Source organism: Schistocerca nitens, chromosome 4, assembly GCF_023898315.1.
Source record: "Schistocerca nitens isolate TAMUIC-IGC-003100 chromosome 4, iqSchNite1.1, whole genome shotgun sequence".
Lineage (NCBI taxonomy): Eukaryota > Metazoa > Arthropoda > Insecta > Orthoptera > Acrididae > Schistocerca > Schistocerca nitens.
In genome coordinates, this window is record NC_064617.1 from 394,357,460 (window position 1) to 394,380,264 (window position 22,805).

The 22,805-nt window shown below is 44.2% G+C and overlaps 1 protein-coding gene across 1 annotated transcript in view; it reads right to left on the bottom strand.

The window, feature by feature from the left end:
- The window catches only part of LOC126252333 (forkhead box protein L2-like), a 49,910-nt gene that overhangs the window by 10,039 nt on the left and 17,066 nt on the right, over positions 1–22,805 (bottom strand). Inside the window, exon 2 of the mRNA XM_049953220.1 lies at positions 3,900–4,175. Coding sequence (XP_049809177.1) covers positions 3,900–4,175 — 276 coding nt within the window. The remainder of the gene's footprint in view (positions 1–3,899; positions 4,176–22,805) is intronic.

Consider the following 22,805-nt stretch of genomic DNA (forward strand, 5'->3'; position numbering starts at 1 on the left):
TAGTCGCCGCCATGGCGCAACCGCACTTCCATACTCAACCAAGGCCTTGCGGAGGGCAGGCTTAGCACAGAGCTCCCATCAAGACAGGGAATACTGATAGGCATCACGGTGGCGACGACAATTGCCCACGTGGTCCCGAAGAGGTGCCGGCATTCAGGTGAAGTACGGTGGATCGTAATCAGTTTCCATGGCCGCTGGCCGCGCCACACACTTCGCAGCAGAGTCTGATTGCGCAGATATATGCTATAAGGTCAGAGAGCGCAACGGGGCAGACTTCAACAGCCTGCACCCCACTGACAACATTGCGGGAGATGTAAACACGATCAAAGCGGCTGGGAGAATGGCTAGCGAAATGCTTAAATCATGGACGATCGCCATGAACATGCTCCGAAGAAATTTGTGGTAAGGTCTTATGGGACCAAACTGCTAAGGTCATCTGTCCCTAAGCTTATACACTACTCAATCCAACTTCACCTAACTTACGCTAAGGACAACACACACACCCATGTCCGAGGTAGGACTCGAACCTTCGACGGGGTGGGGGGGGGGGGGGTAGCCGCGCGGACCGTGAGAAGGCGGCGACTGGCGCCAGGCGCCTCAGACCGCTCGTCTACAACATGGTAGTCGGTCTTCGGGTGCCTGAGCGCAGCTGAAGTCGCCTCCCAATCAAAGCATCTTGGTGACCCAGGAAAAGAAGCGTGACTGTTTCTGAGAAGAAGGTGAAATGTTCACGGCAGCGACACGAACCAGATGGCGCATACACATTGACGATCCTAACGCCACTAAACGTGAGAACCATACCTCTGACATCAGGGAGACAGGCTACTGCATCAGCGAGGATACCGTCACGTAAGAGGCTCGCCACCCCAGGGGCAACATGACAGATTTGTGATGCAAAACCACGAGGAGCACAAAAAGTTGCAATATGCACCTCCTGGAGGAGAGCAATATCAACGTCCGCAGCATACAGCATGTCATGGAGTAAAGCCAGTTTGAGGCGTACACGAAAGGTTTTGATATTGACTGCGGCTAAGCGATAGGTCTGGGAAGCCGCCATCGCCAAGAGGACAGGTGATGCAAACATGGGGGAAACACAGGGAACTCCCTGTTAGGCCACTGTGGAAGGGCTTATCACTGTGACGAGGAGGGAGCCGAGCTCACCGAGGGGGGTCCATCGCTATGTACAGTGCGATTAATTTGCTAACAGCCACACTGTATACGCTCTTTTCGGTGATCGGTAGATACCAAGTGAAGCCAATAAAATCGTATGTAACACACGAATATGATGCTGAATATTATTATTTGCCAGATCACTCTTAAAGATCAACCCCGAAATTTCTATTTGAGGAGTATACTCTGTATATTTTGTTATATTACGTTCACGACATCGTCATAGTACCTTGTAACAGAAGAGATTCAAAAATGGTTCAAATAGCTATGAGCACTATGGGACTCAACTACTGTGGTCATAAGTCCCCTAGAACTTAGAACTACTTAAACCTAACTAACCTAAGGACATCACACACATCCACGCCCGAGGCAGGATTCGAACCTGCGACCGTAGCAGTCGCACGGTTCCGGAGTGCGCGCCTAGAACCGCGAGACCACCGCGGCCGGCGAAGAGATTCAAATAATATTTTGTGACTGTACCGTCACTGGCGATGAATGGTCGACGGAGAAACATACAGACTATATACGTGGAAGAGATCTACGGACAGCAGAGATTTCGAAATCAGCTTTTAAACTGTGTGTCATTTCCTGGGGCAGATGTGGTTATGAACTGTAGATTAAATCTGGTGAACTTGCAAAAAGACAGGAAATTAAGGAAATGAGACCTGGATACACTGAAGGTATCAGAGGTTGTAGTGTGTTTTACAGGAAGAATTAGGTAAAGTTGGAATGAGACAGGGGAAAGAAATACAACAGAAAACGAATGGATAGCTTGGAGGGATTAAATGCTGAAGGCGGGCAGCACAGGACGAAAGTAGTAAAAACACAAGGCCTAGTAGAAATCCATGTGTAACACAGAAGACGCTGAATTTAAAAGACGAAAATAAGAAATATAGTAATGCTGCTACTGCAAAAGACGAAGGTTGTGGTGTCGTCCAATGAACGAAACGAGGCAGCATGGTAAGGTTGGTACCTCGCGACGGAACCACAAGTATGCTTAGTTGCTGCCAGAAGCAACGACGAATAACATACAGTGGCGTGGACGCGCGGTAAACAGTTTCCATGCGAATCGCGTCAATTATCTTACTTATGTCCCAGCGCAGTACCGTACAGCCCAGTCAGCAACCACCACCGAAGATGACAGAGTTGACAGCAGCGTCCTCTACCGAGCCACCAGTGCGAGACTTTTATTAGACATAAATTTGCATAAACGTTTACAGTCAACTGTACTCTGTGAGAAGAGAAGAGATTAGTATCTTGTTCTGTACCAACAGATACATTCATGTTCCGTGGTAGTAATACTCATGACATTCCTGTGGACATCGATTGTAACAAAGGTAACGCACTGTCGACACAATGCGGAGGGATAGTTGTAAAATCAGAGGGAAGACTCAGTCGTGAGTTCCAAAGTGCTACCTTCAGTCTAGGTAGCTCAATCAATGTGCGTAGCGAATTACAAGGAATGGGGTACAATGGTCGAGTCGCTTCTCATAAGGCATATATTTCCCCCGTGAGGCGGCCGCTGTGGCCGAGCGGTTCTAGCCGCTTCAGTCCGGAATCACGCGGCTGCTACGGTCGCCGGTTCGAATCTTGCCTCGGGCATGGATGTGTGTGCTGTCCTTAGGTTAGTTAGGTTTAAGTAGTTCTAAAGTCTAGGGGACTGATGACCTCCGAGGTTAAGTCCCATAGTGCTTAGGGCCATCCATCCCCCGTCAGTGCCAAGCGATGCTTGAGGTTTTGTGAAGAGAGACGGCACTGGACACTGGCTGAGAGGAAACGAGTGAGGACCGACGTTATACGCTTTGGCAATCCGATGGAAAAACCTCGGTTTAGCAATGGCTAGAGAATGTTACCTGCCATCATGTGCAGTTCCGAAAGTGAAGGACGGATGGGATGGTGTTACGGTATTGCAGTGTTTTATGTCGGTAGGGTGTGATCCCCTTATTACGCTAAAGTAACCGCTACTGCGTACAGTAGATGACTACTTCAGAGACCATGGTTGATTGTATCAGCATGACGATGCACCCCGTCATTAAGCAACAGCTTTGAGCCAATAATCTGTGAGCAATGACGTTTCTGAAATGGGTTGGTCTGCCCGAAGTGCCCACTTGAACCCAGTGGAACACTTTTGGGATGCGTTAGATCGTCGACTTAGCTCCAACCCGGCGTCCACCAAGACCGCTTCTCTTGTTTCGGCTAATGAGGAAGAATGGGTTGCGATTCCTCCACAGAGATTCAAACACCTCCTTGAAAGTGACCCCAGCGGATTTCAAGACATCATAAAAAAGCACCTCATATTAATGTCGACTACTCTTGCTCAGTTAGTGTATCTGTTCTAAATAATATTGCAATTCGTTCTGATCATCTGATGACCTAGATGGTAAAAGACATTTTCATCTGAAAACCAACTAAGAGAGCTGCTCAGAGCGTCTCCAAACTCTTTTATAGATATTAATAACAGCAGATATCAGTTGTGTTTCACTGGACGGCTTTCCGTCAATTACTGCGGATTGTAGGCTTTCCGACAGGAAATTGCGAACACAATCGCGTAGTCCTGTTAGAAGGCTGAACAAATCGTAGACAGGTTCCTTTCGTGTGTATCCAAAGAAGTCTCAGATCGCAATTACGTAAGCGTGTGAGCACGTTGCACACGTACTGCGCGCACTGTTATTCGTTGACGCCCGTTGACCTGAAGGAGGAAACTAGCCTCGTTTGAGGTTTAAACAAACCGAAAGAGCAACGAACGGCGGCGGCGGCGGCGGCGGCGGCGGCGGCGGCGGCGGCGCCGGCAGAGCCAGCTCAGGGCACGGGGGAAGAAGTGCTGCGCTTGACATGTAAATCTGGAAAAGGGAGCGCGCAGGCGCAGGCGAGGCGAGGCGAGGCCAGCTGCCGGACAGCGGCGCGTCCGCGCTGACAATGGCCGCCGAAATCTCGCATAATGCCGGACGGCTGCAGAGGAACAATGCGCCGCCGGCGGCGGCGGCGGCGGCAGCAGCCTGGCCCCTCTGCAGCAGCGGCCGCGTCCACCGGTTGTACACCGCGCCTGCAGCCGACTACAATGCTGTCGTGACCCATTGTAGCCCTGTTGTGCACGGCGATGGCGAACTCCACATACAAATTTAGAAATGTAGACCAGCAATGGACAGTCTTCTTTTGCATTAGTGTACAACACATTTGTGTTAGGCCTAACTCAAAAACCTGCGTCCCGTTTTGCGTCCTCTAAAATGACTCCAGTATCGACACGGTGTTAATTGATGTTAGGAAGAATTCTGCTCACAGCTGGTAAAATTGTTGTTTATTAAAATACGCGCGCGACCGCTACGGTCGCAGGTTCGAATCCTGTCTCGGGCATGGATGTGTGTAATGTCCTTAGGTTAGGTTAAAGTAGTTCTAAGTTCTAGGGGACTGATGACCTCAGAAGTTAAGTCCCATAGTGCTCAGAGCCATTTGAACCATTTTGTGCTGACCAAATAGCATGTTCATCTTATATCTCCTGTTCATGACACCATTCACTGCGTTCAACTTTTCTTCCAATTCATTTGCCGAATCTGACATATTTACTATGTCTACAGCTTAATTTCTTCTCCTTGACCTTAAATTCAATTATTAAATTTCTTCTTGGTTTCCTTCACAGCTTGCTCAATATAGACGTTAAGCAACATAGGGGACGGACTTTAAACCTGTTTCACTCCCTTCTCAACCACTGCCTGCCTGCCCAAATTTAGGAGGTTATTCAGGGAGGGATATCTCCTAAGCAGTCTGGTATAAGGGACCCGTGGGTCTTCGATGGCTCATTACACAGTTATAATGTAATTCTGATTTATTCGATTTGCTACCACAGTTACCTTTGTTTCTATGAAAAACCTCACAGCAGTGAATAAGCCTGTAATATGCAGTCGCCAAGAACAACAACACTAAACACAGCGTAGTGCAATAACTCTAAAACAGAACCAAAAGCACTGTGAAGTGAGTGCCATCGCCGCTAGGACACCTCATCGCAGCGTCGCTGTGCTGCTCTTCCACTGCATTCAGAGCACCGATACACCAAGTGCATTTTGGCCAACTGTTCATCAGAAAACCTATCTTTTCTGCTGTGTATCACAGTTAGCGTCCAGCTAAAATCGCTAGAAAAACAAATCCGAGAAAGAACAGAGCAGTACTGAATAAGTTTGAATGTAAAAAGTGTAGCGGGCATTACTATTGTCAACAGCCCAGTATAGTGAGCGAAAGTTCAAAAATGGTTCAAATGGCTCTGAGCACTATGGGACTTAACATCTATGGTCATCAGTCCCCTAGAACTTAGAACTACTTAAACCTAACTAACCTAAGGACAGCACACAACACCCAGTCATCACGAGGCAGAGAAAATCCCTGACCCCGCCGGGAATCGAACCCGGGAACCCGTGCGTGGAAAGCGACAACGCTACCGCACGACCACGAGCTGCGGAACACGTTTGTTTCCAAATAAGACACGCAGCACATACCGTCGACATACCGAGTGAAATGCATGCTTGAAGATAAATCCGCATTCTAGCCAGGCCTGCAGGTTTTCCTCTTGTATTTGATCACTAACGGCACCTGTGCAATGTCCTCAAAACGTTGCAAATGTCAGTCGTGTTCAGAACCGTATTTTGAGCAGTCGTGAGTGAATTATATTATAGCTATGTAAATTCAAACATGGGAGCACTATTGCTCCTCTTATGGTCGGTGCTTCCGTAACCAATGGATCCGAAGTGTTTATTGTTTCAAGAGGAACCATATCGAAGATTCATACCGCATACAGGGAAAGCGGAAAAACATCTGCGTAGCTCTGCACTAGGACTTGTCTATTCTGCAGCAGAGTACTGTTCCCCAATATGGTTAAATAGTGCTCACATCAAGAAGGTGGATGCAGTCTTGAACCAAACGATGAGGATTATCTCTGGAACGATCAGGTCAACTCCTGTCCAATGGCTGCCTGTATTGAGCCATATCCCGCCGCCACATTTGCGCAGAGAACACGCACTTGTCAGGGAGTGTCGAAAAATCCAAAATAGCCCAGATCTTCCTATCCACACCCTGAGTAATGGAATTGAGCAAAAGAGATTGAAATCCAGACACCCCCCTCTCGCAAGTGCCAAAGATCTGGTAAAGAACGCTTTTATTCTTGAGGACCGCTGGAGAGAAGAATGGGAGGAAAAGACACCGCCTCAGGTTAACACCTTATTGGGAACATCTAACAGACCTCGGGGCTTTGATTTGCCCCGCAAAATCTGGTCTACCCTTAACAGGATCAGGACGAGCCACGGCCGTTGTGCGGACTCCTTGTACAAATGGAGCATAGTGCCATCACCACAGTGCGACTGCGGCGCTGACAGGCAGACAATTCACCATAACGTGGCAGAATGCCCTCTGAGGACCTACCCTGGGCCAACAAGGGATTTCATGGATGCGACTAACAGTGCAATCGATTATATTTCTAACCTAGATGTTTGTTTGTGATATTGTAACTGTTTTGTGTGTTATGTACTTTTAGATTTTTCATACGTGATTTGTACTTGCCATACGCTAAATAAATCATCCGCTATGTCGCAACGTGGACAAAATTGGATACTGTTGAGAGATCGTGAAGGATGGTCATCGAAGAGGAGGAGTAAGAGGAAGAGAGCTGAAGAAGTCCCTTCAGAACTAAATATCACACTTGCGAACCCTGTCAGTAACAAAACAATGCGAAGAGACTTCCATTAGCAGGGAATTACAGCGCTAGCTGCAATTCCAAAACCACCCATCAGTGATGCAAATTACCGTAACAGGAATACGTAGTGGCGAAGACATAAGACCTGGACTATGGAGCAATGGAAGAACGTGTAGGACGTCATGATCTCCCGACCTTCATTGCTTACATATTCCGCCCTCACAATCATATTCCGCACATCAAGACGCTTCATTCGAACCCAAACTCGATAAGATAAAGTCAACGTTGTACGAATTCATGTAAACGATAAGCAAATAACAAGTGCGGACCGGGGTTGAGATACTCGAGACTGGCGTACACACACACATTCAAGACATGACGGTCACAAGAGATTTTAGTTCGGGAGAGGCAGACTGCACGCCGAGAGACCAGTCCCTTCAGAGGACGATTCAGCCTATCTATATCGGACGGCGACCGCTCATGGAGCGGACAGCGTTTGCCCGAGCGAAAGGGGAGAACGAACCCCGTGTTCGGCTTAAAAGCAAATTCCGCTACATTGTGTGGGAGCGCCCAGCCTACGCATTCTTTACAAACATAGCACGCAGTTTCAGAGGTTTTCAGAGGTTTTCACAGGGAGACAGCAAACGCCAAATGCCGATGCTACAGATTTTGGGATTGGTCGCCTTAAACGAAACGTCATTCTCCCGTTTTAGAAGAGCAATGCTGATTGGCAGACTATATTCCTGACACCTTGAGCTGAAGGAGTAATGGAAGAGACCGAAAGATATACCCCTTCACGTCTGGAATGGAGAGGGGCCATTCCGTTGTCGCTCTTGGAGCGAGAACACGTAACGAGAGCGTGCGCGCTCGTACGTGTACTCAAAGAGCGAGGAACAAGTCTTTCCTCAGTACCTCACTGGGAGAGCACCTCTGTCGAGAGCGAATCGGAGTGCGACTCTATATTGAGTCCTTGCAATTAAGCCGGCCGAAGTGGCCGTGCGGTTAAAGGCGCTGCAGTCTGGAACCGCAGGACTGCTACGGTCGCAGGTTCGAATCCTGCCTCGGGCATGGATGTTTGTGATGTCCTTAGGTTAGTTAGGTTTAACTAGTTCTAAGTTCTAGGGGACTAATGACCTCAGCAGTTGAGTCCCATAGCGCTCAGAGACATTTGAACCATTTGAACCTTGCAATTAAGCGTTGTTCACTGTGTTGGCCGCCACACTTACTGTGCGGTGTGAACGGACAGAGTTATAGTTAAACGCCTGCGAGCGAATTTTTGAGTGGCATCGCGGTGGACTGGTCATCTGACCGGTGTACCATGCCAATAGTTAGACTAGGGGCGAATAGTAGTCCTTGACTTCATAAACGCGTAGAGAGATTTTGATTGGCAAAGGTCAATCCAGATAGAACGAGAGTTATCTTATTTGTCATCAGCGAGCGGCGCAGACAGCAGTCATCGCAGCTTACGGTATTGTGCGCTACAGCTCTTGCGAGCCCCATATTTCCTCCACAACACTGCACTTCACTGCATTTCACACGCGGCAGCCTCGACCGTACCTAGCAACATTCTAACGGATAATTATTCAAGTTGAGTAGGCGCGGCTCTCAGCCATTCTGCCAAGTCAATAACAATCTTAAAATTTGTTTAGAAATTTCAATAGCGAATCCTACCCTTGAGAGGTAACTTCAATTTCCGAAAAGAACAAGGATATAACTTGTTCAATTCATAACTAAAAGTGTCTTTGTGATTTCTTAGAATTTTTACTGTCATTTCATTACAGCGGACGACTCCAGAAGATATTTATTGCTGAAAGTTTTTCAGGCATTTCTCTTTAGAACGTTAGGAGCGTCTGTCTGCCTTCTGTAGTAGTGTGGGGGTGGAAATTGCATCTTGCAGGAGCCACAGGGTAAAGGGTACATCTCAGATTAATCCGTTGCGCAGAATGACAGAATAACACCCACACGCTCTCAAACGCCATTAGTCAAATTAGTCTCGGTTCACACTGTTTCCAACCTTTTGGGCGAGTTTATGTGCGAACGATTCGGTGACGTATTGGGCAGTCATATCGTGGTATCCACTGCGTCCCATGGTTACTCTGCGAAGTCGCAGAGCATTACATGACCCTTTTCACTGATCAAGTCCATCCCGTGGCACAACGTTTTTTTCCTCAACGGTGAATCTGTGTTCCAAGACGACGGGGCAACTGTTCACACAGCTGGCATCATCCAGGACTGGTTTTGTGCAAACGACGACGAATTGTCGCATCTCCCTTGACCATCACACTCACCAGATCTCAATACTGTTGAAGCTTAGGACAGAAGGGTGCGTGATCGCTATTGACTCTCATCATAGTTATCTCAACTTGCCTCTATTTTGCGGAAAGAATGGTGTAAGATTCCCTTGAAAATCTTACTGGACCTGTATTTATCCATTTTGAGACGACTGGAAGCTGTTTTCAATGCCAATGGGTTCCTTACACTGTATTACAAATGATACTCTAGTGTTTTTTAGTGTCACTGTATTTTGTTCAGTCCCTGTATTTTTTTGTGAAACACAGACAGAAAGATAATCAGTGGTTAAAAATAAAAGGATATGCAATTACTGTGTAATGACACATCGGACACCCCTTGTCCCTTAGCATAAAATAGAAAATATTGCCGAATAATCTCCGAAATTTTGTCGGTGGAATTAGAGTTCACCTTGTATATCTACGGAAACGTATTCCATTAAGGACCACACCATCACCCATTCGCGATACTACGATCATATGGCTATCAAACCAAATTTACGACTCTACCGACAACCTTTTTTTCGGTAGGGTACAGCATGTCATCTTGAACAAAGAACAGTCAATCTCAATGGACATGTGCTGGGACTCTCGCTGTTCACGTTTCACGTTATGTTTTAATGACGTTACCGTCAGACAGCATTAACAGTAACTTAAGATTTTTGGAAATGATACACTTATCTTTAATTAAGTATCTTTTAAAAAAGCTGCATAAATATGCAGTCAGATCTTGACAAGTATTTAAAATGGTGCGAAGATTCTCAACTTGCGTTAAAAGTTCAGAAATGCAAAACTGCTAACCCTATAAAACGTATAAACATACTATCATCTGATTACAATATTAGTGAATCACAATAGGAATCACGTAGCTCATACAGAGTGCAGCAGTGTATGGGAACACAAACATGTAATGATCGATCATTGACAGGATAATGGGGAAATGCTGTCCGCGAACCGAGAAGAACCAGCCTAGGATACTGTGGGCTTCATAGGACTAGCAGAGGATACTGAATGTGTACAAAGGAGGCCAGCACGAATAGCCTTAGATACGTTTGATTCCCTAGAGACCGTCACGAAAACTCTGATAAAACTGAAGTAGCAGACGTTAGAACATAGACGTCAACCTTCGTGCGACAACCTACTGAAAAGCGTCCCGTGCGGACCGCTAAAATAAGATTAGATAAATTACAGCGTACACTGAGGCTTTTAGACAATCATTCTTCACAGGTTCCATACGGAAATGGAGTGAGAAGAAAACCCAATATACGGTATAATGGAAAGTACTCTCTACCGTCCTCTTAATACTGGTTTGATATTAGAGATGTACATGACAATGTAGATGTTTAATCGCAAACCTATATGACTACATAATAAGACCGTTAATATCCTGTCCACACACACACACACACACACACACACGCACACACACACACTCACTCATTCACTTCTACATCTACTTACAGGTGTATCTCCCATTTAACGTTACAGTAGAGTCTCGATAGTTCGAGTTTCCAATAATCCGAGCCTCTTATAATTTCTTTTTTTTACTGAAATGTCAAATAATGAAAACATCATTGCAAAAGATAGATAGGGTTAGGTTAGGTTAGTGTTGTTTTAACGTCTCGTCGACAACGAGGTCATTAGAGACGGAGCGCAAGCTCGGGTTAGGGAAGGATGGGGAAGGAAATCGGCCGTACCCTTTCAAAGGAACCATCCCGGCATTTGCCTGAAACGATTTAGGGAAATCACGGAAAACCTAAATCAGGATGGCTGGAGACGGGATTGAACCGTCGTCCTCCCGAATGCGAGTCCAGTGTGCTAACCACTGCGCCACCTCGCTCGGTGATAGATAGGGAGAGCACAGCTCCGTGCCAAAGCAGACAACAACAATGCTATCAACACCGACAATTAGCTCGCTTCCCTGTTGCACGAACATCTGTCGTCAGTTTGGCACGAAATACCCCGACTGCTGCCGGCTGCTACCGATCTGAACTGGGGAGTTCATACGCTGCTGTAGTTCCCAGTACCTGTACTGTACAGTGTTGTGTGTCGTTTTGTTTGTTGACAGTGTGTTCCGTTGAACACCTTACAAAGATGAGTGCTGTAACAGAAAAGAGGAAATTTGTGCCTTTGCATCTAAAATTAGAAGCACTAAGACGACTTGACAAAAGGAGAAACAATAAAAAAACTTGCCCTCGAATATGGTATCGGTGAAGTTACTGTTGGTGACTGGCGAAGAAACCCGACTTAAATTGGAACAGTTTTCTTCACAGAAATGCTCACACGAATCTCTCTGTCGAAGAAGTATAAAGAAGTCAGACTTCGAAAAAACAAGTGAGGCATTGTTCATGTGGTTTACCCAACAGAGACAGAAGGGTGCTTCATTTCTGGCCCAATCTTGCAAGAAAAAGCTTTGTTTTTCAGAAACCACCCGCAGGAAGGAGATGACCGTTTCGCCGCTAGTGTGGGCTGGCTCGACAAGTGGTAGAAGAGGTATGGAGTGCCTCAACTAGACGTATGTGGAGAAAAACTCTCTGGTGACGCTCAGGCCGTTTCAAAATTTATCGTCGAGTTTAAAAAAATCGTAACTGACGAAAATTTGTCTAATGAACAAATATATAACTGTGACGAAACTGGGCTGTTACCAGCGAGAACACTTGCTTCTTGTGAAGAAAAAAGTGCTCCTGGGTACAAAACAACAAAGAGCGGCTCACAGTTATGGCAGCTTCAAATGCAACTGGAAACCACAAACTGAAACTAGTCGTGGTTGGGAAGTCTACCAAGCCAAGAGCATTCAAGAATGTATCCATCTCAGCTCTTCCGGTTGTCTATACGCGTCAGAATAATGCCTGGATGAATCAGGAAATCTTCAATAACTGTTTTTTTTAACTCATTTTTTAAAAGAAAGAGGACTGCCATGCAAAGCAATTTTGCTCATGGATAATGCGTCCTCACATCCAAGTGCAGGAGAACGGCAGTGCGACGGTATCCGCGCCTTGTTTTTCCCACCAAACGTTACCTGTCTCATTCAGCCCATGGATCAGGGCGTTCTGGAATGTCTAAAAAAAAGTATCGACGGCGATTGCTACAGTCGGACGTCGTGTACTGGATTAGCGAATCTTGGAGCGAAATAAAGTCAGACACAGTTTCTAAGTCATGGAGGAAAATTCTACAGGAAAGTATGCTAGACACAGAAACTGAAGATTTAGCAGATGGGGACGATCAACCATTGTGTAATTTAATCAGAAGATCGCCAGGGTGTGAAGAGGCAGAAGAGGTGGAAGTAGGCGAGTGGTTAAATTCCGAAAAACAGTTGGAAGTGACAGACTCTTTTATAATTGACATGGTTAACGTTCCATCGCAGTGTGAGAGTGACGAGGATGACGAGGCAGAGGCTGCACCAATGATGAGTCACACCGAAGGCTAAGCTGCTCTCGAGGCCGCCATATGCTACGTGGAACAACAGCATGAGGCGACACCAACTGACCTACTGCTCCTGAGAAGGTGGCGTGACATTGCCGCGAGGAAACGTTGCAGCTTCGCCAAACCAAAGACACTTCACTATTACTTGTCTAAATAAATAATTATTGTTATTCTGCCAATGCAAATGCATGTGTAAATACCTTTATTTTAATAAAATTCATATTTTGACCTGTATTACTTACAATATCATAATATTTCTTTTTCCCATTTAAATTTCGATAGTCCGAGTTTTCGATAGTTCGAGGTGGTTCCGGTACCGTTCACCTCGAACTGTCGAGACCCTACTGTATTTGGCGGCCGTTCTATATTTAGGTAACGTTTCGTATATGTGAAACATGGCGGACGTAAAAATCGATTACGGAAAAGAAACATAGCTGCAATCTGTTAGCAGTGGAAAGACGGACCGCTATCCTAAGAACCACTGAGGCACGCCTACAAGTAGAGCCCCGTAAAGGCCCATGATGTCATCCACATGCCTGTGGAGTCAACTGGACGTCAGAATGAATGGTAAGCGGTTGGGCTATCTCGACCGTTAAAGTAGTTTCCGAACACGAGTCGTTACTCCTAATTCATGCAGCACCCAACTTGTCCTCCTGCATCTGACAGCACAAGTTATTGTCCGGAAATATAACCTAAAACTTCCGCATAGCAGTTACGCTGTCCTCACAGGTACAGACATCCGCGTTTATCGCCAGGCACACAGGAAACCTAGAAGTGTCTTTTCACAGAGAGGTATGACACGACCTCTCTTGGTCTTTGTACGATCAAAATTTGGTCGTGAAATAGGACCATTGACAGAATAAAATTTCTAATTAGTAGACTGTGTTTTGTAGGGGCTGAATCAGAGGCTCAGACGGTTTTGCGACCGTGTTGGCTGCAGATTCCTTGACTTGCGCCATAGGGTGGTGGGGTTTCGGGTTCCGCTGAATAGGTCAGGAGTTCACTACAATCAGCTGGCGGCTACACGGGTAGCGGAGGCTGTGTGGCGTGGACTGGGCGGTTTTTTAGGTTAGAAGGCCTCGGGAAAGTACGGGGTGGACTGCAATCTCAAAGGGTGCATGGCACATACAGGACGTGCTTGGATCAAGGAACAGTCGGAATTGTAGTTGTAAATTGTTGTAGTTGTGCTGGGAAAGTCCCTGGGCTTCAAGCGCTAATAGAAAGCACAGAAGCTGAAATCGTTATAGGTACAGAAAGCTGGCTAAAGCCTGAAATAAGTTCTGCAGAAATTTTTACGAAGTCTCAGACGGTGTTCAGGAAAGATAGATTAGGCAGAATTGGTGGTGGAGTGTTTGTGTCTGTCAGTAGTAGTTTATCTTGTAGTGAAGTCGAAGTAGATACTCCGTGCGAATTGGTATGGGTGGAGGTTATACTTAACAGCCGAATTAAGTTAATAATTGGCTCCTTCTACCGACCCCCAGACTCCGATGATATAGTTGCGGAACAGTTCAGAGAAAATCTGAGTCTCGTAACAAATAAATACCCCACTCATGCGGTTGTAGTTGGTGGGGACTTCAACCTTCCCTCGATATGTTGGCAAAAATACTTGTTCATAACCGGTGGTAGGCAGAAAACATCTTCAGAGATTGTCCTAAATGCTTTCTCCGAAAATTATTTCGTGCAGTTAGTCCACGAACCCACGCGAATTGTAAATGGTTGTGAAAACGCACTTGACCTCTTAGCCGCAAACAATCCAGAGCTGATAGAGAGCATCATGACTGATACAGGGATTAGTGATCACAAGGTCGTTGTAGCTCGGCTCAATACCGTTTCTTCCAAATCCACCAGAAACAAACGCAAAATAATTTTATTTAAAAAAGCGGATAAAGTGTCACTAGAAGCCTTCCTAAGAGAATGGAGATTCCTTCCGAGCTGACTATGCAAATGTAGACGAGATGTGGCTCAAATTCAAAGATATAGTAGCAACAGCAATTGAGAGATTCATACCTCATAAATTGGCAAGAGATGGAACTGATCCCCCGTGTACACAAAACAGGTCCGAACGCTGTTGCAGAGGCAACGGAAAAAGCATGCGAAGTTCAGAAGAACGCGAAATCCCGAAGATTGGCTAAAATTTACAGACGCGCGAAATTTGGCACGGACTTCAATGCGAGATGCCTTTAATAGGTTCCACAACGAAACATTGTCTCGAAATTTGGTAGAAAATCCGAAGAAATTCTGGTCGTATGTAAAGTACACAAGCGGTAAGACGCAGTCAATACCTTCGGTGCGCAGTGCAGATGGCACTGTTACCGACGACTGTGCCGCTAAAGCGGAGTTGTTGAACGCAGTTTTCCGAAATTATTTTACCAGGGAAGACGAATGGAATATTCCAGAATTTGAAACACGAACAGGTTCCTTTCAGATTACGCTGATACAATAGCTCCCTACTTAGCGATCATATACAACCGCTCGCTCACCGATAGATCTGTACCTACAGATTGTAAAATTGCGTAGGTCGCACCAGTGTTTAAGGATAGTAGGAGTAATCCATCGAACTACAGACCTATATCATTGACGTCGGTTTTCAGTAGGGTTTTGGAGCATATACTGTATTCAAACATTATGAATCACCTCGAAGGGAACGATCTATTGATACGTAATCAGCATGGCTTCAGAAAACATCGTTCTTGTGCAACGCAGCTAGCTCTTTATTCGCACGAAGTAATGGCCGCTATCGACAGGGGATCTCAAGTTGATTCCGTGTTTCTAGATTTCCGGAAAGCTTTTGACACCGTTCCTCATAAGCGACTTCTAATCAAGTTGCGGGCCTACGGGGTATCGTCTCAGTTGTGCGACTGGATTCGTGATTTCCTGTCAGGAAGGTCGCAGTTCGTAGTAATAGACGGCAAATCATCGAGTAAAACTGAAATGATATCAGGTGTTCCCCAGGGAAGCGTCCTGGGACCTCTGCTGTTTCTGATCTATATAAATGACCTGGATGACAATCTGAGCAGTTCGATTAGGTTGTTCGCAGATGATGCTGTAATTTACCGTCTAGTAAGGTCATCCGAAGACCAGTATCAGTTGCAAAGCGATTTAGAAAAGATTGCTATATGGTGTGGCAGGTGGCAGCTGACGCTAAATAACGAAAAGTGTGAGGTGATCCACATGAGTTCCAAAAGAAATCCGTTGGAATTCGATTACTCGATAAATAGTGCAATTCTCAAGGCTGTCAATTCAACTAAGTACCTGAGTGTTAAAATTACGAACAACTTCAGTTGGAATGACCACATAGATAATATTGTGGGGAAGGCGTGCCAAAGGTTGCGTTTCATTGGCAGGACACTTAGAAGATGCAACAAGTCCACTAAAGAGACAGCTTACACTACACTCGTTCGTCCTCTGTTAGAATATTGCTGCGCGGTGTGGATCCTTACCAGGTGGGAGTGATGGAGGACATCGAAAGGGTGCAAAAAAGGGCAGCTCGTTTTGTATTATCACGTAATAGAGGAGAGAGTGTGGCAGATATGATACGAGAGTTGGGATGGAAGTCATTAAAGCAAAGACGTTTTTCGTCGCGGCGAGATCTATTTACTAAATTTCAGTCACCAACTTTCTCTTACGAATGTGAAAATATTTTGTTGAGCCCAACCTACAAGGGTAGGAATGATCATCAAAATAAAGTAAGAGAAATCAGAGATCGAACAGAAAGGTTTAGGTGTTCGTTTTTCCCACGCGCTGTTCGGGAATGGAATGGTAGAGAGATAGTATGATTGTGGTTCGATGAACCCTGTGCCAAGCACTTAAATGTGAATTGCAGAGTAATCATGTAGATGTAGATGTAATAACCAAAACATTCAGCAGAATCCTATAGAAGAAAACAAGCGACAATTAACGCTCATTTCATTCGACAGTCTTGCTAAATTTCACAGCGACGCTGGCAGTATGGTGTTGGATTGTAATTCTGAAATTGCGATTATTTATGACATAAAAATAAAGTAGAACGATTAGCCATGTCACTTTTACTTCCTTCCACGAACCGTTTCGAGGGCTTACACCCGACTCGCCTGCGGAAGAGAGTGAAACGAGTCACGAAAAAAAAAAAAAAAAAATAAAGGTGAGTGACACAGATAACCGTTTAAATTTGTCTTATAAGACAAATAGTTATATGGCTTTTGAGATGTTCAGTCTTCTGTGTGGTCGTCGGTCCGAAGACCGGTGGCCGGCCGCGGTGGCCGTGCGGTTCTAGGCGCTCCAGTCCGGAGCCGCGCTGCTGCTACGGTCGCAGGTTCGAATCCTGCCTCGGGCATGGGTGTGTGTGATGTCCTTAGGTTAGGTAGGTTTAAGTAGTTCTAAGTTCTAGGGGACTGATGACCACAGCAGTTGAGTCCCATAGTGCACAGAGCTATTTGAACCATTTTTGAACCGAAGACCGGCTTGATACAATTCTCCACGCTAGTGTATTCTGTGTAAGTCTCCTATCTCTGCATAACTACTATAACATCCATCCTCTTTAACCTGTTTTGCTACATTCGTCCGTCTCCTTCTACAATTTTTATCGGACAAACTTCCCTCCATTACCTGGATACCCCAGAACGTGTTCCATCAGCCAATCAAGTCCTTTAGCCAAGTTGTGCCACAGTTTTTTCCCCAATTTGATTCAGTATCTCCTCATAAGTTATTCGATCTACCCACACAAACTTCATCATTCTTCCGTAGCATGTATCAAAAGCTTATACTTTCTTCTCGGATGAACGGTTTCTCGTCCACGTTTCGCTTCCCTAAAAGGATACTCAAAGTATCCTCAAAAAAGAATTTCTAACACTTAAATTAATATCAGATATTAACCTCTTTTAGAAATGCTTTCCCTGACATTACAATTCTGCATTTTATATCTTTTCTACTTCACCCATCATCAGTTACTGTGCTGACCAAATAGCATGTTCACCTTACATCTCCTGTTCATGACACCATTCACTGCGTTCAACTTTTCTTCCAATTCATTTGCCGAATCTGACATATTTACTATGTCTACAGCTTAATTTCTTCTCCTTGAACTTAAATTCAATTTTTAAATTTCTTCTTGGTTTCCTTCACAGCTTGCTCAATATAGACGTTAAGCAACATAGGGGACGGACTTTAAACCTGTTTCACTCCCTTCTCAACAACTGCCTTCTTTTCAAATACCTCGACCCTTATAACCCCAGCCTGGTTGTTGCGCAAATTGCAGGTAAACTCTTGCTGGCTGTATTTTATTCCTACTACCTTTAGAATTTCAAAGAACGTAGTGCAGTCAACATTGTCAATATCCTTCTGTAAATATACAATTTCTATAAACACATGTCTCACTTTCTTCAGTCTTTCTCTTAAGATAAGTAGTAGGGCCAGTACTGCCTTCCGTATTCCTGCATTTCACCGGAAACCAAACTGATCTTCTCAGAGGTCGGCCTTAATAAGTCTCTCCATTCGTCTGTTCAGTACACTACGGGAAAAAACCCTCGCTCGACTAGGCAGCTCAGTTGGCAAGGGCCAGACTACAAATCTATAAGTTCAATCCTATTCGATCCTAGGATTTTTTCTGTTACAATTCACTTCCTTCACCTCTGGCGATGAAATTTTATTGTGAAAAATGGCAAGTTGCTCTACGTTTAGAAATCCACGTTGAACTGCGGGTCCACCTGCAACCGGTTGTGTACGTTTCTTCATAGGTCGGAGGACGACAGCTTCACTACCAGGCATACATCTCCATACCCTTGGGCACGTGAGCTTTGTGACTTCTATGCACCAGTTCAGTGCACTTCATTGTGGTGAAAGCGAATAGTATGTTCATTCTGTTTGCGTCTTTTCTCACTGAACGAGTGAGGGAAATCGTCTTTAGCACCTAATTTATCCGTCTCTGGAACAGCGTGGAGACAAGATAGCATAACTTTCTGGTTGGTGTCAGCACCAATGAAGTCAATACCATGAGATACCATAGGGGCGTTTGGGATTTAGCACTGCATGCAACCGCAAATCTTAAATTTTTCACTACCACGATTCGAAGCGATTACCCCCGATTCAGCTGTCGTCAGCAACCTCAGTCAGTCAGACGACTGCTATAGAAGGTCATCATGTGTCAGCACAGTTCAGTCTTCATCCTCAATACGTACTACACTTTCAGCAGCACTCATTACAGCCATCCAGCGTAAACAGTATTTATACGTCTCACACGTCAGGCGCACGTCAGACAACTTCCCCTAAAACCTAGCAAAGAGAATAATGTGAAAATTACTAGATTATCAGAATTCAGTAAATAGCCAAGTAGCGTCACGTTTGAGATAAAGCTATTTTGTAAAATTCTGTTACACGGAAGATAAGGAGTTCATTAGTTGCAGTTAAGGCCTCTCTGGAATGTCACTCGCAGGGCACAAAAGGAGAGTTAACGTTTCTTGATTTGAAGGGTTACCAGATTTCCATTTCCACTGATTAGCAGTGGGAATTTTATACGAAATTATTAAGTTAACTGGGGCATTAATTAATAAGAATATCAGAAATTATGATTACATTGAATTTTAAATGAGAGAGTAACATACAGGATATTTCGATACAGAACGTCCTTCTTGCAGAAAAACTGAAACAGCGTTAGACAGTCTACATGACTGAGTTTTATTAGACCATTTGGAAGTTAGAATAGCTCCTGGAATGCAGTGCTCCTTTCTGTTCGTTTATTCGTTTTCCAAGACCTGTTCTGGACTCCGTTGTCATAGAGATTAACCAATGTGATTTCACGCTACAGCGTAAAGTGCAAGATAATGTTTTTATGTATACGTTATGAATGCGTCAATTAAAGCTGAAACGTTGTATTGACGCAGTATGAATTCAACAGCCTTCAGAAAATTAACACTGTTAAGGCATGAAATGAAATAGGTGTAGTGTTTGCTCTCACACAGAACGTATAATTCCGCAACAGGGGCTAAACTAAAATATTTCTTCTGTCATCATGTACAAAAACAATATCTTTCTCATGTAGATGTTGTTATAAAGTCGGAAAATCAGTCTTTTTTTGAGCGTACTTGAATTATTGACTCCGAAAGTACATGCAACTTCAGCTACCTTCCACAATGGCAGCCTGAATGAAATACAGGCACGTCTGAGATGCACATCTGTGGATTGTCAACATGCGCTACTCGCACATGTATTTAACAACTTCTTAAATTTCAACATAACTTACAAATTATTCTGACAACTTTTGGCGCCTTTAATTTCTTTTGGGAGTGGATGTCTGACAACGACAGTGCAGTAACAAGGAATGCCTGCAGTTTGTGGCGAAATAAATAAAAAAAATTAATTTATTTATTTTTTGAAAAGAGGAAAAATTATGGACATGGAACTGTAACTTTAGAATTTTTGAAAGGCTTTTTAACGGACTGTATTGACCGTCTTGAATGCGGACAAATTCAGTGCTGCGTGAAATATGCCTGTAATGTAATTTACCATTCCGATTAATTACATTTTGAATTCTACGTCATTGTTGATTTAATCAGGGTTCTCATCTTAGACGTAGAATTAATCCTTCTGCCACAATATTAATTCATTAGTCGCCATCTGTGTTCTTCTCTTTGTTGACCGTGTGTATCTTCCTGAGTCGGCATCGGTTCACTTCACGAAGACGGTGGAAACCAAGGAATACAATGCTACGTCACTTTAAATAATTCTCGTAAAACTTAGATACTTCTCACTATTTATTATTCACAACACAATAAGACTTGCTGTGCTCGTCGCACAAACCATAATTACTAACTATATGGCTGCCTTTCCGCACACTTCAAAAATTACGTCCATCCTCCACAAGGCCACAATCGAAAGTGTCTCTTAGCTCCTTCTTGGAGTATGAAACAAAAGAGAATCCAATGTGAACATTACAAAGATTATAATCTACATGCCTCTCAATTTAATCTTTGGCGCAGCCTTTAAGGTATTGTATGTCTCTGCGTCGGAATGTGTCATTACAAGTTGCAGCTCACAGATCTGGAACAGCTGTACACACGTGTTTTTCACTGAAAAAAATCGACATGTACTTCGACTTTTGGATCGAAAGCTCCTACAATTGTTTTACGTAATCGATTTAAAAGTTTTCAATATTTCCCAAGGCCTAATGACTGTAACCACTTGGGCGAGTGGTGTAGGTGTTGGGATTTGTGGACTCAGTTTGAAGTTGGCATCCTAATTTCGAAGTAATTTTTGTTGTTATGCAAAATATACTTATATCACAAAACTGGAAGCATTGTAACACTACAAATAGTTTTATTTCGTGGAAGAATAACCGTGAATATTTATTTTGAGATTATATATCACAGTAACTCTGAATTCGCACATCACATATACGAGACACTTAATCTAATTTAGCCTGTTAGTTCTGTTCTGCATTATCACTCATATGCTTCAAAACCAGCAGTTCTCGTCATGAAGCCTTCTGTAGAAAATAACAGCTACTTAACTGAAAACGAGTCATACTTTCTGAAAGAAAAAGAAGCTTAATGACAAAAATTTCTGCAGCGCACCTAACATAGAGTGTTATACATTTTGATGCAGCTAACAGCTCTGTATCATTCGTTAGAGCTGGAATTCCTTTAGAGAATTATTGGCATCATTTGCTGCCCCGGCCACCGTTACAGTAATATAAATTATATGCAAGACACGGCATTATTTTTTGCCGCACAGAAAATGTGTCTGACTGTCAGAGCCTGAAACGCTATATATGTCTTATATGGAATGTGGAACTATCAGAGTACACAGTGTGATTATGCGCAGCTGCTTCTGATGTGAGGGGAATGTAATACAAACGCTGTTTATGATGCAGACGCACAAAGGTATGCTACCCGTACGACGAGATCAGTTCAACAGATAACCGCTCTGAACTGATAAAGTCTCAATAGTAAACGCAAATGAGTGCATTGCTCCACGCAGTTAGTGAGAAAACATAATTAGTAAGGAAATATAGCGTCTTCGTGACGACTCCCTGCTATTTCAAACACTGTGGCAGCCTTGCAGCGTAGATACAGCAATTTTATGACTTAATTTTACTCGCCGGCCGTAGGGGCCGAGCGGTTCTAGGCGCTACAGTCTGGAACCGCGAGACAGCTACGGTCGCAGGTTCGAATCCTGCCTCGGGCATAGATGTGTGTGATGTCCTTAGGTTAGTTAGGTTTAAGTAGTTCTAAGTTCTAGGGGACTGATGACCTCAGAAGTTAAGCCCCATAGTGCTCAGAGCCATTTGAATTTTTTTGAATTTTACTCGCATAATAGTAAATTTAATTACACACTGACGCTGTCTAACAAAATTTTTAGTTACATCATCAATTACTGAATCTGGGTTCACTGCAAAAATCTCCTATTTAGGAAGATTACGATGACATTAAACCTGTTTCTATACTCTGCTCGACGTCCTGAGCTACTGTTCAGTATTATTTCGAAATTTGTATTAAGCCTCCATAAACTTCGCTTTCAAAGCATAAACTGACGATTAAAAGCATTTTAATCTTCGTCTTTGTTTTCTAAAAAAAATTTAAGATTATTCGCCAATATTCCAAAGACCTTTTTGTTTTGACATTGCCTAGATGTAGTGTCCATACGTGCGATGAAGTCTTGGCGGCGGCGCACCGCACTTCCTAGTGTCGCTGCTCATCAACCCGCCGTAGCCCGTGATGATCACTTCTCGAATGTAACGTGCAGTGATAGGCCGCATCGACTGGCCTTACCGGTAGGCGAAAACCACCGCGGCCGGCAACGCTAATCCTCACAACCGTGTCGTGATGTGAATGTCATCCTCTTACTAACGCAGCTACAGCTATTATGCTATAACATGTGCAGGCACACCTACAGTTGACGATTCATTCAAATATTTGACAAACAATACGTTCAAAAATACATTCATTTTATAGCTACCACAAAATATTTCACCTAGCTAGCAATAGCTCTGCATTAGATGTAGCCTTAAGAAAACGTGTATTCAACCACGACAACTAAGCGGAATGTAAAAGTAAACAGATTTGGCGACAGCTTCTCCAAATAATAGTATATACGTAGTATATAATACACGTTTTGTGCAATTATAACGTGTACTCAGTGTCTCTCAAACAATACGTGCTGCACGACGGAAATTACTTTCTGCCGAGGCACTTCATTTACATCTCAATGATACACGACTACTAGAGAACATTGCTCTTTACGGCAGTCAATCCACTTGTAAATTAACACCATGATATCGC